Source organism: Oryzias melastigma, linkage group LG19 (genome assembly GCF_002922805.2).
Source record: "Oryzias melastigma strain HK-1 linkage group LG19, ASM292280v2, whole genome shotgun sequence".
NCBI classification, from domain to species: Eukaryota; Metazoa; Chordata; class Actinopteri; order Beloniformes; family Adrianichthyidae; genus Oryzias; species Oryzias melastigma.
Window position 1 is genome coordinate 5,586,109 of NC_050530.1, and position 18,179 is coordinate 5,604,287.

The following is an 18,179-nucleotide window of genomic DNA, read 5'->3' on the forward strand; positions in this document are numbered from 1 at the left end:
GAAGCGTCGTCTGTGACACTTAAACACAAAATCTTTAACATATAGTAACTTTTCAACCGTCCATTGGCTGACAGAAGATCATGACAGTTTTTATCCAATCAGAGTTCAGCCTGTCTAGTCGAGCTCCACAGGGAGCAGCATCACTTCCAGCTGCAGCGCTCCAATCCCTGCTGATCAACTGATCCTTCAGCCAATCAGAGACCGGTCCTACCTGTGGCTGCGGTAAACGTTGAGCAGCAGGATGACGAAGGCCAGACAGTAACAGGCCAGAGACGGACTGCCCACCAGCCGGGAGAGCCCCCGGGTCCGATGCTCCCACCTCGCCACCTGCAGAGCCACAGCAGAAAAGGGGAGGAGCTTCACTTTAAAGGTGGAGGTGATCCGTAAAGCAGCGAGGATTCACCACCATTATTATTGAAACACACCAGAACCAGAGAGGACCACAAGGACACGTTCCTACAGAATCAGGTCCAGATGCTACGTGATCCGGATGCAGAAGCTCTGATCGGTTTCAGGAACCAGCAGAGACTACAGACCATCCGGTACCAAACGTAGCAGCCAAACAGAACTTTCTGCAGACGTGGAGCTTCACTTTTCCGGTTCTGCAGTACAGAGCGAGATCTGCAGGATCTGAATCCAAACTGATGAAAGGGTTCTGTTGCATAAGAGTCAGATGAGTCTGCATGTAAACTGAGGCTCCCTTGTGCTCAGAAATGTTTGTGTCGATGAAGCAGAGAAGACTGCAGGCGCGGAGGACAGTGCGGCTTTCATTTGTTCGTTTGTGTTGCATAAGTCGTCACCACATGAATCCCTGACCCACATTACTGCTCGCTTCAGCACACGCCGCCCTCTACAGGCAGCCTGCAGTATATGACACACGCCGTCAGCTCTAGAGCGTCCGTCTCTGTTAACGCCATCGACCACATGACAGGTGAGTGGGACCCCCCAGAAATGGTTCACTTTGAGCTGCCATTTTTCTTGATACGGACGCCACCATGTTGGAACCAGACGGCATCAGTGAGCTGTGATTGGTCCAAGTTTCTATGGAAAGCACTCTGACCAATCAGGAGTCAGCTGGTTGGAAGACCACACCCCTACCTCTTGAAAGTGGGCTACATGTCTGTCAAACGTTGGACATGGAGGCCAGCAGGCTCCACCTACCTTTACTGAGACATCTGATTGGTCAGTTTATAACTTGAATTAGAGAATAATATGAAAAAGAAGATTATCAATAAAATGTTACGGAGGAATCAGAGAAAGAATGTTGATTCTGACCACCACAATGACTGAGAACAGATGTTTGTTTCTACAAGTCTATGGGGTTCTGCTGTACTTCCTGTTTGGAACGTCAGGGGGGAGGGGCCAATCAGTCCAGTTTTCAGATACAGTCAACAATTCCCTTCTTTCATCATTTAATAGTGTCAGACAGTAAAAACAGGGCATAATGCCCAATGCTGGTGGAGAACATTCACACTCACGACTTCTACGGAGGGAGAACGGACTGGGAGGAGCCGTACTGGGAGGAGCCAGACTGGGAGGAGCCGAACTGGAAGGAGCCAGACAGGGAGGAGCCGGACTGGGAGGAGCCAGACTGGGAGGATCCGGACTGGGAGGAGCCGGACTGGGAGGAGCCAGACTGGGAGGATCCGGACTGGGAGGAGCCGGACTGGGAGGAGCCGGACTGGGAGGATCCGGACTGGGAGGAGCCGGACTGGGAGGATCCGGACTGGGAGGATCCGGACTGGGAGGAGCCGGACTGGGTGGAGGCGGACTGGGAGGATCCGGACTGGGAGGAGCCGGACTGGGAGGATCCGGACTGGGAGGATCCAGACTGGGAGGAGCCAGACTGGGAGGATCCAGACTGGGAGGATCCGGACTGGGAGGAGCCGGACTGGGAGGAGCCGGACTGGGAGGATCCAGACTGGGAGGAGCCAGACTGGGAGGAGCCAGACTGAGACCACCATTGTGACCTGGAACCGTACAGACTGACCTCTGGGAGGAAATGTTGACTGAATAGCTAACGCGTGTTCTCCAGCTGAAGCTAGCAGTCAGACTGGCTCCGCCTTCATTCCAGAAACTTCCGTTCCGTCTAAAATTTCCATCAGCATCAAAATACTCTCTGCTCACATGTTCCTAAAATAACGAGGCTGCACCCTCTTGTCACGGTGAGTCAGCCAACCTCACACCTGCTGCAGCGACCTGCAGGACATGCATCCTCGGATGGTTCTGCAGAACAAAGCGGACCTGAGGAGAACTCACACCTCCTGTTAGCGAGAGGTTCATTAGCAGACGGATCATCCTGAAGCACGGCGGTGCTCTGATGGAGAAGTTGCCTCCATCCGTTATCCATTTACGCCAATACCTTCTGTCAGAACCAGACGGATCCGACCCAGAGCTGCACGCTGCCATCAGAGTGGATGATGGATGTGAGGCTAAAAATACTGCTGAGGATGTGATCAAACCAATCAGCAGCTGGAATTAGCCCGGTGCAGAGGAGGAGCGGCGCCCGGCGAACGAGAGGAGCTCCTTCACACAATCAGACCGCACAGCTGCCGGGTTAGAACTCCAAAAGAACACAATAGGGCCCAATGTAGCGTTTATGTAACAGCAAAATGCGAGCAGCCTCATAAAGTGTGTTGATTCTGAACCCTGGAGGGGGAACGTCTCCACGCTGGAACCGTCCACCTGATCAGCAGCTGATCCGGCCGTTACACAGCTCAGGACGACCGGCTCAGACGACGGCGTGGACGACCACGGCGGCGCCACAGCATCAGAGGATCCCCGTAAATCAAGACAGACGTCTGTTTCCCTCCGTGGACTGAAGCGGGAAGCAGGAACTCCTCGCAGAGACGGAGTGTCCTCAGAAAGTTCCTTTTCTGAAGCTCTCCTGTTCTGAAACAGCTGGTGTCATCTGAGGACAGAGGACCAAAACACTGACACTGATGATGCTGCAGAACCATGCAGAAGTCACTGTTCTCCACGACTGTAGGAGGAGCACGGCGTTCCCCAGGGCGCCGCTCTGGGCCCACTGCAGACAGAAACCATCAGCCGTTTAGACCAAACTTTCACGCTCTAAAGATCCAACGTGACTCCTGCAGAACGAGTCCCAGCATGAGGAAACGGATCAGAACCGACTGGGTTTTATGATCAAGTTTCTTTAGGATGTATTAATGTAAACTCTATCACCGTCTGAGATGGGAAACGATTGATCGTCTATCCATCCATCATCCATCATTCATCCATCATCCATCATTCATCCATCATTCATCCATCATCCATTCATCATTCATCCATCATCCATCCATCATTCATCCATCATCTATCCATCATCCATCCATCATCCATCATTCATCCATCATTCATCCATCATCCATCCATCATTCATCCATCATTCATCTATCATCCATCCATCATTTATCCATTATCCATCCATCATCCAACATTCATCCATCATCCGTCCGTCTATCCATTCATCATTCATCCATCATCCATCTATCATTCATCTTTCATCATCCATCCATCATCCATCCACCATCCATCATTCATCCATCATTAATCCATCATCCATCCATCATCCATTATCCCTTCATCATCCATCCATCATACATCATCCATCCATCATCCATCTATCATTCATCTTTCATCATCTATCATTCATCCATCCATCATCCATCATCCATCATTCATTCAAAATTCATCCATCCATCATCCATCCATCATCCATCATTCATTCATCCATCATCCATCCATCATTCATCCATCATTCATTCAACATTCATCCATCATCCATCTATCATCCATCCATCATTCATCCATCATCCATCCATCATCCATCATTCATCTATCATCCATCCATCTATCCATCCATCATCCATCCATCATCCATCTATCATTCATCTTTCATCATCCATCCATCCATCATCCATCATTCATCCATCATTGATTCATCATCCATCATTCATTCAACATTCATCCATCATCCATCATTAATCCATCATCCATCATCCATCATCCCTTCATCATCAATCAGCTATCCATCATCCATCCATCATCCATCATTCATCCGTCATCCATCATTCATCCATCATTCATCCATCCATCATCCATCATCCATCATTCATCCATCATCCATCATTCATCCATCATACATCATCCGTCCATCATCCATCATTCATCCATCATCTATCATTCATCCATCATCCATCATCCATCATTCATCTATCATCCATCATTCATCCATCATTCAGACATCATCCATCATTCATTCATCTTTCATCATCCATCCATCATCCATCACCCATTCAACATTCATCCATCATCTATCATCCATCCATCATCCATCATTAATCCATCATCCATCCATCATCCATTCAACATTCATCCATCATCCATCATTAATCTATCATCCATCATCCCTTCATCATCCATCCATCATACATCATCCATCCATCATACATCATCCATCCATCATCCATCTATCATTCATCTTTCATCATCCATCTATCATCCATCTATCATCCATCATCCATCATCCATCATTCATTCAACATTCATCCATCCATCATCCATCATCCATCATCCATCATCCATCCATGCTGTGGACACGAGCAGCAGCGTCACTGTGGACACGAGCAGCGGCGGCGCTCTGGACACGAGCAGTGACGCCCCGCGGACGTCCCATTGACACTTGACAGACGTTCCACAAATGTTCCGCAGGAACACTGCAGCCGCCCCATAGATGCTCCACAGACGCCCCGCAGACGTCCCGCAGACGCATCACAGACGCATCGCAGACGCATCGCAGACGCTCCAAAGGTGTCCCGCAGAAGCTCCGCAAGAGCACCGTAGCCACCCCATAGATGCTCTGCAGACGCCCCATATAGATGCTCCACAGACGCCCTGCAGACGTCCCGCAGATGCTCCGAACGTCCAGCTGTGGAGACAAACGCAGCCCCACATGGCCGACCGTCCTCATGAAGACGCTCTGCCTCCGTCATTCTGCAAATGAATCAGTCGCTGTCATCACAGCCTTTGACCGTCACTGAGGTCCGTTTAACAAAGCAGGACTGACTGTATGATTACTGCATATGTTTCACTAAACCACTCCCCCTTTTTTCTGCTGCACTTTTTATACATTTTTGCTTTCACTGTTTGTAGACTGGTCGAAGACTTTCAGAGACATTTCTCTATCTGAAGAAGTCGTTTTTCTCCATCGTTTTGGTGCGTTTCTCACAACAGAATTGAACTTCTCAAAGTTAGTGAAACCTCCTCAACATTTAGTCATGTCGACTCAACCTGGTGAGCTTCATGTTCATTTCATTCAATAGCAAATCCTTCTGGACACAAACCAATTCATGACGTTCAAATCTCTTCTGTCTCACTTTTGACTTACTTTGATCATTAAATAGTTTTATCATGTCTGTCAAAATGATCTCAATGATCATACAACTAATAATCTTCATTCCACGATTGTGTCTTTGCACACAAACATGTTGGACATGTTGTCAAACATTTTGTACATCCATTTTAAATGTAATTGTTGTGTTTCTCTGAACGTTTGCATAAACTGAGAACCTCATCACACGCTGATGAAAAGGTGTTTGAACTACTAGTTACAGCCAATCATGTTGAGCGTCCAGCACTCTGCTGCAGTCAGGCAGAGGTTTACAGAACTGGTTTTCCAGCTCAGACGAGGAGACAAAGACGTTCATGGATCTATTAGTCTGCAGGTGGATGATCAGAAAGGGGCGGAGCTGAATAGTCCATGATTTATTCACTGAATGAAGGATCATCACTGCTGAACGTGATGAATTAAGAAGTTTCTACCAAACTGAATTTCTCATGAGAACTTCCTGAGATCTTCAGACGACGGGCCGGGCTCGATCCCGCTGTGCCAGGCTGGTGCAGCGTCCGACCACGCCGCATGTGAGCGCTGACGGAACGCTGTGATCCCGATCCTGCAGGTCCGGGTCAGCATGACCGGACCTGATGCAGCTTCATGAAGAGAGGAAGACATCGCCGTCCTCCCACCACCACCACAGGCCACATGTCAAAGCGACCGCCGCCGTGACGGACGCCGCTCAACCGAGACGACTGAACGTGCCCGTTACCTCGGTAACAGAGTCAGAGGGGTCCAAACCACAGGAGAGGCAAATGTTTGGTATAGACCTGCGGGATTCTGCTCCCTCTGCTAACAGACTTCACCAGGATGTGTTACCATGACAACACAGCAACTCTCCACAGGTGGGCGGGCGGTGCAGGTGGAGCGCTGTGAGGCTGACCGCCGAGTGCAGGAGGAGTGAATGAAGCTGCACTCTGATCCAGAGAGGATTCAACACATCTGCTGACTGTAAACTGATGCTGAGATCTGCTCTCTGCAGAACTTCTGTTTAAAGGAAGTTCAGTCATTTCATGATCAAAATAAATCTTTGATTGATCCTCTCACTGGATCTGCCTGATCCTGGGGTTTTCTGCTTCATTTCACCTCATAAATGCAGAATGATGCTGGATGTTCAGAATATAAACTCAAACTAAATGAGCTTCTGTCACAGGAAGTCAACTAATCTACAAAGTAAAGCTTCATATTTTCAAAATAAAACTATCAAGTGTTTTTGCAAAAGTAAAAAAAAATTAGACTCAAATTCAGATAAGACAAATAATTCAGAATATTTAAGATCAAATAAAAATATGATCAATATGAAATCTAGAATTTTTCAGAATTCTCTTTATCATCACGCAAGCATGGAGGAGAGTTAGATCTGTGAGGATCAGATATGAGTGGATCAGATCAGTCAGGATCAGATATGTGTGGATTAGATCTGTGTGGATCAGATATGTGTGGATTAGATCTGTGAGGATCAGATATGAGTGGATTAGATCTGTGAGGATCAGATATGAGTGGATTAGATCAGTCAGGATCAGATATGTGTGGATTAGATCTGTGAGGATCAGATATGAGTGGATTAGATCTGTGAGGATCAGATATGAGTGTATTAGATCTGTGAGGATCAGATATGCCTGGATTAGATCTGTGTGGATGAAATCTGTGAGGATCAGATCTGTGTGGATAAGATATGTGTGGATTAGATCTGTGAGGATCAGATTTGTGCATATCAGGTCTTTGGGGATCAGATCTGTAGGGGTCAGATCTGTGAGGATCAGATTTGTGTGGATCAGATCTGCGTAGATCAGACCTGTGCAGATCAGCGCTCCAGAAGCTCAGAGGACCCAGATCCGCAGCGGTTGAAAAGACGAAGGACTCACTGCTGAGTTTGGAGGGAAAGCAGCATCACTGTCATTCATGTTGCCGTGACAACAGCAGCAATGACGAGCAGGAGGACATGGTGAAAGGAGGAGATGGTGAAGGGAGGAGCAGCAGGAGGCAGAAAGGGAGCAGAAGAGAGGAGGACCACAGAGAGCTCGGAGCAGCAGCTGAAGTCCTGTCACGTCCTTCAGGTGGATGACTGCAGGCGGATGACTGCAGGCGGATGACTGCAGGCGGATGCTGCAGGAGGGTGACTGCAGGCGGATGACTGCAGGCGGATGCTGCAGGAGGGTGACTGCAGGCGGATGACTGCAGGCGGATGACTGCAGGTAGATGCTGCAGGAGGGTGACTGCAGGCGGATGACTGCAGGTAGATGCTGCAGGAGGGTGACTGCAGGCGGATGACTGCAGGCAGATGCTGCAGGAGGGTGACTGCAGGCGGATGACTGCAGGCGGATGACTGGAGGCGGATGACTGCAGGCAGATGCTGCAGGAGGGTGACTGCAGTCGGATGACTGCAGACAGATGCTGCAGGCGGATGACTGCAAGCAGATGCTGCAGGCGGATGACTGCAGGCGGGTGACTGCAGGAGGATGACTGCAGGCGGGTGACTGCAGGAGGATGACTGCACTTTGATGTCAGGATGTGAAACAATTCTCTAATGAAACAATCTGCTGCTGGGAGGATCGATAGCAGAGAAACGGACGGCTGACTCAGCAGTCTGTCCAGAAGACAGGAGTCCCAAAAGTCCCAAAGACCGACTCCAGTCCCAGTCTCAGGTCCTGGTCCAGGTCCCCATCACGGTCCAGGCTCATGAAGCCAAACCTAAACCAGACTGAACTCTCCAGAACCGTCAGACGGCATGTTCTGTCTGCAGGTCCAGCAGCTGCAGGAGGACTCAGAGTGTGATCCAGCTTCATCAGAGCAGGTCTCATGATGAAGTCCTCACGGTCCGGACCGGCACCAAACAGCCTGGCTGGTCCAGTTTAGTTTTAGAGCTCGCTTCAACCCGGAAGTCAAATTCCTCTGTTCTGTCTGAGCGGCTCGACTTCGTTTTTAGGAAAACAACAGAAAAATACAAATAATGGGGCGGCCGTGGTGCAGTGGTAGGGCGGTCGCCTCCTGATCAGAAGTGAGGGGGTTCGACTCCTGCCTTGCCCCCCCCATGTGTTGAAGTGTCCTTGGGCATGACACTGAACCCCGAATGTCCTCTGGTGAGAGGTTGGCGCCAGTGTTGGACAGCAGAGCCACCAGTGTGTGAATGGGTGAATGGGTCTGTGACTGTGAAGCGCTTTGGGCCCTCGAAGGAGGGTAGAAAGAACTATACAAGTATACGCCTATCTAATGACAATAACAGAACACGGCTTCATATGGTACCGGGTCAAACCGGGTCACCAAAGGACAACTACCCAAAGCAGGAACCAGAACTTCAGTAATGCATAGATCAGCAGTATCTGCCAAAAGGACGTCATTCAGCAGCAGTTTCTGACCTGAACTCTGTGACTTCTGACCTGAACTCTGTGACTTCTGACCTGAACCTGACCTCTGACCTGAACCATGACCTCTGACCTGAACTCTGTGACCTCTGACCTGAACTCTGTGACCTCTGACCTGGACCATGACCTCTGACCTGAACTCTGTGACTTCTGACCTGAACTCTGTGACCTCTGACCTGAACCTGACCTCTGACCTAAACCATGACCTCTGACCTGAACTCTGTGACCTCTGACCTGAACTCGACCTCTGACCTGAACCATGACCTCTGACCTGAACTCTGTGACTTCTGACCTGAACTCTGTGACTTCTGACCTGAACCTGACCTCTGACCTGAACCATGACCTCTGACCTGAACTCTGTGACCTCTGACCTGAACTCTGTGACCTCTGACCTGAACTCTGTGACTTCTGACCTGAACCTGACTTCTGACCTGAACCTGACCTCTGACCTGAACTCTGTGACCTCTGACCTAAACCTGACCTCTGACCTGAACTCTGTGACCTCTGCTCAGCTTTCCATCTTCCTCTGAGTCTCTCCTGTTCTCCTAACATTCTCCTCGTTTCTCCTCCTGTGAGGTTCTCTGGAGTCCAGATCTGCAGAAGCGTCTTTGTGGTCGTTCTTCCCTCAGAGGTCGTTGCTGTCCATCATGTGAGGAAGGTGAGGATCAGAAATGATGATGATGAGTGCAGACGGCTCTTCCCCGCTCGTCCTTTCGGGCTCTGCAGGGTTAAAGACGTGTTTTCACTCCGGAGCGCCGTGGGCGCCGCAGAAACGACGGCTCCACCTGCGTTTGTGTTCCTGACCGCCGTCTGAGCGGCGGACGCTGATTGAAGCTCCGCCTCTTTCTGTGAAGCTGAAGCTCTGCTGCAGCTGACGCTTCACAGAAACTACAGCCTCAGAAGGAAGAAGCAGAAGAAAAGTTCTCAGGATGCTCAGAGGGATCCGGAACGACTGCAGGTAGCAGGTCTGGATCAGATATGGACGACAGCGACGTTGGTGGTGGGGGAGGAATCATGGTATGGGACTGTTGCCAGAGGGTTAGTGGAGGGGGGGTAAAGGGGGCGTGGCTTACCGTCTGCTGATGAGAAGAGAGGATCGTGCAGGACAAACTGAAGGGGGATTTTCCAGAAGGATCCGTGAAACTAGAACTCTGATCCTCTGAACGAAGACGTGTTTACGGAAGTTTGTGGGAACGTTCCCGGATCTGATCCTTTTCTGACCATTCTTAGAAGTGATCACATGATCATATGATCAGAACGTTCCTTCAGTACTGCTGCTTTCTGCTCCATCAGCCCTCATTACCGCCATTACAGCTCATCTTCCACACAAAGCCCGGAGCGCCGTTTGGGATCACGTGCGGGGCCAAGTGTCCTGTTACATCAGCGAATGCGGTGAAAGGCTGGACCGTGTCGGTGTAATGATGGACTGAGTCACTCGTCCATCAGTTCAGCCCACGAGTGCCTCCAATCTCAGCCAACATCTCCAACGGCCATCATCGCCGCTCAAGAGGTCATTACAGACGAGGATAGGAGGAACGCCGGGAAGCATCGGGGGGGCCAAAGTGGAGCAGAACGGGGGCTGGTCAGGAACACCGCCAGGGAACCATCAACGTGACCGAAACGGGTCAGGAGCATGAAGAGGACTCTGAGGTCAGAGTTCAGGTCAGAGATCAGAGTTCAGGTCAGAGGTCAGAGTTCAGGTCAAAGGTCAGAGTACAGGTCAGAGTTCAGGTTAGAGGTCAGAGTTCAGGTCAAAGGTCAGAGTACAGGTCAGAGTTAAGGTTAGAGGTCAGAGTTAAGGTTAGAGGTCAGAGTTAAGGCCAGAGTTCAAGTCAGAGTTCAGGTCAGAGGTCAGAGTTCAGGTCAAAGGTCAGAGTTAAGGTTAGAGGTCAGAGTTCAGGTCAAAGGTCAGAGTTAAGGTTAGAGGTCAGAGTTCAGGTCAGAGGTCAGAGTTAAGGTTAGAGGTCAGAGTTAAGGCCAGAGTTCAAGTCAGAGTTTAGAGTTCAGGTCAAAGGTCAGAATTAGGGTCAGAGGTCATGACAAACGGATCAGTTTCCAGCTGAGGGACATCTGTAGGGTCCTGTAAACCTCTGGGCTGAAGTTCTGATCAGGAACCAGATCCTCAGTACTCAAAGCTCAGACACGGAGGTGGTGGTGTGGTGGTGTGAGTCTGCTCTGTAAACAAAGTCGTCCTCATTTTACTGGCTAAATTCAAGCATTCTCTGGGTTACATAAGGGCCGACCTACTTTCCCAGAACCGGGAAGCCTCATCCTCACAAACACATGATTTCTGCATGGGGGGGCGGGGCATAAACCAGGGTGCAGTTCCTTTGTTCTTTGTGTTAAAGCGAAACTATGGTTTTAAAATCAGGATCAAACAGACGAACACCGGCAGTCGAGCAGAAAAAAACGCTCGGATCCGGTCAGGAACCTTCCACAGCTTTCCTGGTGACGTCGCTGCAGAGTCACAGGACCGCAGAACCGGGTTATGCAACACACGCGTCTGGACGCAGGATCCAGATCAAAGCAAAAGCTTTGATTTAGTTATCAGACAGAAAGCTGGTACGCCGTCTGACAGCTGAGCAAAGACAGACGCCAGCTTGGTCCAGATGCTGTTTCTCTCCTTCAGCTGGTTTCACTTCCTGTTTGTTTCTGTCTGAAGGGTTAAAGGTTAAACCGTAGACTGTATATAAGAACTGGACTGAGCAAGCCCCCCTCCTTCATGTTCCATATAGGAAGTACCACTGGGTTCCAAAAAGGCCAAAGTCCCATTGACTTCCATTGAGAAACAGACAGTTATTTCTCAGTCATTTTATATGTCAGAATAATCATTCTTCCTCTGCTGCTTTCTGATTAACTTCTTTTTAATAATCCTAATTTTTTTAAAGATTTTTTTCCATTATCACAAGTTATTAGAGTTATAAATTGACCAATCAGATGGCTCAATAAGCGTTTGTGGGTCTGACGTCGACCGTCTGGGGGGTTTGATTGACAGATGACGGGTAGCCAATGGGAGCAGACTTCATCAATGGGTCCGTGAAGACCTTTTAACACCTACTTTACAATTCAACAATGTACCAATCATTGTCCTACTGTTGTTTTCCTCAATGGAATGTACCGATGCAGCAGTTTAAAACAACAAGAGGAGCATGCTGTCGACATTTTTAGATGAGGATTTACTCTGTAGAAATAGATTTCACTCTGAGGTTATGTGTTTGGACTTTTTGTTTGTTTAACGTTCGTTTTTCTTTATTTCACTGTTGTGATTGTAGCTTATAAATTCTAAGTTGCAACTAATTCAGCTTCAGCCTGAATTAGACGCAGCCGTCTGAGGAGCGCGAGACAAACTAGAAAGGACCTGGTCGTGTTTTCAAACAGAAAAAGATCCAGCTGTTCACTTGTTAGGATGGTTATTTATTTTAAATACCGCTGAACGCGCTTCTCACGTGCATCTGATCAGACTGTAACGTGGCAGCGCGTTTGAAGTAACGCTGCGGCGCGCTCGAGGGGGCGCCGCGCCGTTCTCCAGCGGCGTCACCCAAATGCTCACTTTCTTTGTTTCCTCTGCAGGTCTCTGAAGCAGACTTAGTTTTGGTGACGGCCTGTGGACCCCGGACCCGGCTCAGAGCGGGTCAAAGGGAACCTGCTGGGATCAGTGAAGGTGTCCTGCTGTGACCTCACTGCCAGAACAATGAACCCTGTGAGGATCTCACCGTGTTCCAGAACAGAGGGTTGAAGGCGATGGCGGCCACCGCGAGGCAGAAGCTAGGGTCTGTAAGGTTGACGTGTCGCAGGAAGTCTTCAACCAGGCTGACGTCCATCTGGAAGAAAAGAGCGCTCATCAGCGGCTGAGCGGCTCGTCGCCGCGCTTCTGCTAGTCCTGATCAGGTGGATCAGAACAATTTAGATCTGATGGTCAGCAGCTCCAGAACAAATGTTATCTGGGATGAAAGATCCAGTCATCTTTATCTGATCCATTCATCTTTACCTGATCCACTAATCTTTACCTTATCCGCTCATCTTTATCTGATCCACTTATCTTGATCTGATCCACTTATCTTTATCTGATACACTTATCTTCATCTGATCCACTCATCTTTATCTGATCCACTCATCTTTATCTGATCCATTCATCTTTATCTGATCCACTAATCTTTACCTGATCCACTCATCTTTATTCGATCCACTTATCTTGATCCGATCCACTTATCTTTATCTGATCCACTCATTTTCATCTGATCCACTCATCCCCATCTGATCCACTCATCTTTATCTGATCCGCTCATCTTGATCTGATCCACTTATCTTGATCTGATCCAGTCATCATTATCTGATGCACTCATCTTTACCTAATCCGCTCATCTTTACCTGATCCACTCATCTTGATCTGATCCACTCATCTTGATCTGATCTACTCATCTTCATCTGATCTACTCATCTTTATCTGATCCAGTCATCTTTATCTGATCTACTCATCATTATCTGATCCACTCATCCTCATCTGATCCACTCATCTTTACTTGATCCACTCATCTTTACCTGATCCACTCATCTTTACCTGATCCACTCATCTTTACCTCATCTACTCATCTTTATCTGATCTACTCATCTTCACCTGATCTACTCATCTTTACCTGATCTACTCATCTTTATCTGATCTACTCATCTTTATCAGATCTACTCATCTTTACCTCATCTACTCATCTTTATCTGATCTACTCATCTTCACCTGATCTACTCATCTTTACCTGATCTACTCATCTTCATCTGATCCACTCATCTTTATCTGATCCACTCATCTTTATCTAATCCGCTCATCTTCATCTGATCTACTCATCTTTATCTGATCCACTCATCTTCATCTGATCCACTCATCTTCATCTGATCCACTCATCATCACTTCTCACAGACATGGTTCCTGAAGCTGCTCTAAGAGACCAGGAAGTCTCGTCTGTTTCTGCACCAGACAGAGGAAGTTCAAGCAGTTCTACTGCCTTTCAAAACAAAAGCTTTAGATGGACCACGTTGGGTTTCCAACAAGCAAAAACAGTTTTCCTTCCAGATAAAACCTTTTTGAAAGAGTGGAGCCAGCTCAGTTAAGAACCACAGGGGTTCTTCTTCACGGGTCAGAAACCAGAACATGAGGCGGACGGGAGCTGAACACCTGAGAGGTGGAGATGTTCACGGTGCGTGTCACTGCAGACATGCACACCTCCACCTGCAGCCCAGCAGGACTTCCCTCATCCATCTGTCTCAGTTCAATGAAAGCATCTTCATCCAATGACAGACGTCTATTTCAGATGTTATTGGAGATATAAACAGATTATTTACAGGAACATGTTCGGATATTTAAAGATCTGATTATCAGACACACTTTGTTGTTATTATTTTCTGTGAAATAAGTTTTCATTCTTAGCTTCAGTTCATGACTAAATATCCTGGTTCTATAATTCTGTATATTAAACACATATTTTTATTAACTTCATTTTTGTTGTGATTGTTTGAAACAAAACAGATTTCATTTTTCTCTGCATCTGCAGATGTTTTTATTCACCACAACATTTCATTTGTTTTGTATTTAAACTGATTTATCGTCTGATCATGTTTCTCTTTTTCTAAACTCGTTATGTTTATTTAATTTGTTTTGGTGAAAACATCAAAATAAAAGTCACATTTTAAACCGAAATAAGCTTTTTTACTTTGAAGGACCCTGTTTTTTTTTTGTTTGTTTGTTTTTAGAATGATGGTGTTTTATTTTGAAGGATTCTATGTTTTATTTTGAAGGATCATAACGTTTGTATTTATTTAGAGAATTGCGATATTTTCTAAACTTCAGTGAAAGGAAAACTAACACTGAGTTGCTGTGGATTCGTACCTAAACACAGATGTCAACAAACACCCGCGTGAGCTAAGCGCGCGAGGACAGTCACGTGAACAGGTGTGAACGTCTGTTCAGAACCGGTTCTTCACGTTCGTCTACAGACTCTGTCGGGCTTTTATTTTTAGGGGAAGATTCCCGCTGCTGTTCCGGATCCGGACAGACCCAAACACTCGACTGGGTTCGGTTCGGTGTCGCAGGTGAACACTTCGGTTTTACCTTCGACAGGTCCACGTTCCCTAACCCCCCGCAGCAGTCCAGAGGCACGCGCTCACACATCCGCGTGCGGCGGAACGTTCAAAAGGTCAGAAAGAGACCCGGAAAGCCTGGACACGTCACTGTGAACTATGAACCCCGCGTGCTGCATTCTGGGTAATGTTGTTCCGTCATTGCTCTATGTTTTATTTAAGTAGAGATGATAGAAGAACGCCTTTACATAATAAACCAACATTACAAAAATGAACAGACTTCCATAAGGTCGACTGAAGTCATCTTACAATGCATCATGGGTAATGTAGTTCCAACATTGTTCTGGATATGTTTTATTTAAATCCTGAGCATAGAAGGTCTTTATGTAATAACGCTAATATTTTTTCTTCGAAGCTCGACTGTAATAATCACATTGCATTATGGGTAATGTGGTTAATATATATGCAGTAATATTTTTAATAAATAAAAAAAGAAAGGTTTTAGTTTTTTTACTTCTCAAATTTTTCAACATTTTACCACAAATTCAAAATAGTTTTGATAATCACTGTTGAAGAAGAGAAAAATATATTTATTTTTACTTTTTATAATTTATTTTGTGCACCCCTCCTGGTTTTAGATTTTTTTTTCCATTGCACTTCTTTTAACCGCTGTTATAATCATCTATGAACATAATTATTTCAGTCTATAAGATGTTTTTGTATTTGTGCTGTATCTTATTATCGTATTTATTCCAGTGTTTGTGTTTCTAGTCCACTCTCTGGTCTGTCATCGTCTCATAACATGCTGCTCAGCTTTCATGCTGGTCTGTGCTTCCTCTTACAAAACCGTTATCATCTACAGAACATATTTACACTTTGGTCCCCCCCCCCCCACTCACACACTGAAGGCTGTTTTGGAGTCGGTCCGTTAATCAGACGCCCCCCGTGGAGGGCAGATGGACCGAAACCTCCCAGCTCCCTGACTGAGCATTTCTGCAGCTGATCTGAGCAGCTCATGCAGGGAGAGGATGAAGCTGTTCGTTCAGCTTCAGCTCAGCTTCATCCTTTCAGATACAAATGCAGAACATTGTTGTCTATAAGAGAGAACTGTGGCAGCAGCAGCTTATTAAAGCATGTCTGCATTGCTGCAATGTTGCATAAATGTTGCAGAAGTGAAGCTTATTCATCAGAGCTGCTCCTCCTGTGCCGTCCTGTAGCTGTCAGTCACTGTGTTGTCAAAAAAATCATACCAGAATTTGTCTGAGACACAAGAATCCTACAACTTTTCAGAAATAAAAAGTTTCTTCAAAGTTTATTTTTTCTGCTTAAAGGTTTTTCGAACTTCAATCAAAATCTTCTGATTTAAAGCGGCCCTACCATGAAAATTCTACTTTTTGAGGTTTTAGATGCATTCTACTGTTCTTCCTCACTATAAAGAACCTCAAAGCACTATTTTGATCCGTTCATGCATTTAAGAGTAATCCTGTAAAAACCTGCACTGTCTGCAGCAGCCCCTCCCATACCCACGAAAACGAGCGGGTAGAAACGTGCTGATGTCAGATCGATGCCAGCAGCTCCCTCCAGGAAGAGTCTGTGCTGCAAGCTCCGCCCCCAGTCTAACACCAACACTCAATTTCTCCACAAAGGTAGCAATAATCAGCAACAAACTGAGCAGACGGATGATGCTGGAGCAGACGGTGATTCTGGAGCAGACGGATGATGCTGGAGCAGATGGGATGTTGAAGCAGACGGTGATCCTGGAGCAGACGGTGATTCTGGAGCAGACGGTGATTCTGGAGCAGACGGATGATGCTGGAGCAGGCGGTGATTCTGGAGCAGACGGAATGTTGAAGCAGATGGATGATGCTGGAGCAGACGGATGATGCTGGAGCAGACGGAATGTTGAAGCAGATGGATGATGCTGGAGCAGACGTTGATTCTGGAGCAGACGGGATGTTGAAGCAGACGGTGATTCTGGAGCAGACGGTGATTCTGGAGCAGACGGTGATTCTGGAGCAGACGGTGATTCTGGAGCAGACGGATGATGAGGACGCTTCATCATAGACTGAATTTGAACCACATTGTTTTCTCTTTACCGATTCCATGTCTATGGAACGATCAGGATCGTTTGTGCAGGTGAGCTGAACCTCCTTCCACAACCTTCTCGGAGGAGGAGAGTCATCAGAGCAGGAGTCACTGATGACCAGAGAAGGAGCTGCTTTCTGTGGACCCCCCGAGCTCTGAATCATCACACTGATCACAAATAATGTGATGTTCTGATCAAAGATGACTCTCATGAAAACACTCTGCCCGACAGTCACTGTAAACAGCCAGCGCACGTGCGCGTTCATGTGCACAGCATGTCAAAGCATCTGCTGTTTATGAAGCTGCTCAGACAAAAGATTTTCTTTTCAAATCTTCTATCCCAGGTTGTGTTTCCATGTTAATGATCATCAAACTCATCACAATAACACAAAAAAACACATTTTATGTTGTCATAATAAAAAAACATAAACCTGATCAGTCCAGAGTTTGTGGATCTTCAGTCCATCATTAATAATCCTCCAGGATGATCGAATCCACTGGATCACTGCCCTCTTTTGGTTTGCAGGTTCTGGTGGGGGCAAGCTAAGGTCAACCTTTGACTGTATAAAGGGAACTGGACTGAGTGGCCCCGCCCCCCTGGGATTTCAAACAGGAAGTAGAATACATAGACTTCTGTAGAGAAACGACCAGCTGTTTTCAATCATTCTTTTTTCAGAATAAACATTCTGCATCTAATACTTTTTAACATCTGACTGATAATCTGAATTTTATAATAATTTTCTGTTGAAAATTATAAACTGACCAATCAGATGCCTCAGATAAAAGTAGGTGGAGCCTGCTGGTCCCCAGTTCTACATTCAAAATGTTTGACAGATTTCATGTAGTCCAGTTTTAGTGGTAAGACTTTGGTCTGCCAACAAGCTCCTTCTTGATTGGTGAGAGTGGTTTCCATAGAAACAATGACTCAGACCAGCTCGGACCAATCACTGCTCACTGAAGACGTCTGGCTCCAAAATGGTAGCATTCGCATCGGGTAAATGGCGAATTGACTTCATTTTCTATGGATAACATCCATCAGTCAGTCCAGTTCTCATGTACAATCAATGGAGGGGGCGGGTTCTGGAGGGAACTAGTCTGCCGGGTTTGATCAGGATCCCGATCAGGTTTTTTTGGGCCCGATCCAATTCCGAGTCATTTGATTTTGTGTATCTGCCGATAACGAGTCCCGATCCGATACTTTTATAAGACATTTAAAACATGAATAAATTAAACAAACAGATTAGTGTTGTCCCTCATTTATATTTCAT

General features: G+C 46.9%; 1 protein-coding gene and 1 long non-coding RNA gene across 4 annotated transcripts in view; one reads left to right on the forward strand and one right to left on the reverse strand.

Annotated features, from left to right (window-relative positions):
- Window positions 1-14,988, reverse strand: part of pemt (phosphatidylethanolamine N-methyltransferase) — a 28,569-nt gene extending 13,581 nt beyond the window's left edge. For both annotated transcript variants that reach the window (XM_024264481.2, XM_024264480.2), the window contains exons 1-3: window positions 14,858-14,988; window positions 12,474-12,581; window positions 212-327 (exon numbers count right to left, since the gene is read on the reverse strand). In XM_024264481.2, the coding sequence (XP_024120249.1) occupies window positions 212-327; window positions 12,474-12,581; window positions 14,858-14,917 (284 nt within the window). In that variant the 5' untranslated portion in view covers window positions 14,918-14,988. The remainder of the gene's footprint in view (window positions 1-211; window positions 328-12,473; window positions 12,582-14,857) is intronic.
- On the forward strand, window positions 14,452-17,346 carry LOC112141360. Of its 2 annotated transcripts, none has more exons than XR_002918367.2 (3): window positions 14,452-14,698; window positions 14,743-15,010; window positions 16,473-17,346. It is a non-coding gene; the product is annotated as an uncharacterized LOC112141360 (long non-coding RNA). The 2 variants fall into 2 exon arrangements; XR_002918366.2 differs by having other exon boundaries at window positions 14,454-14,698; window positions 14,767-15,010.
- The last annotated feature ends 833 nt before the right edge of the window (window positions 17,347-18,179 follow it).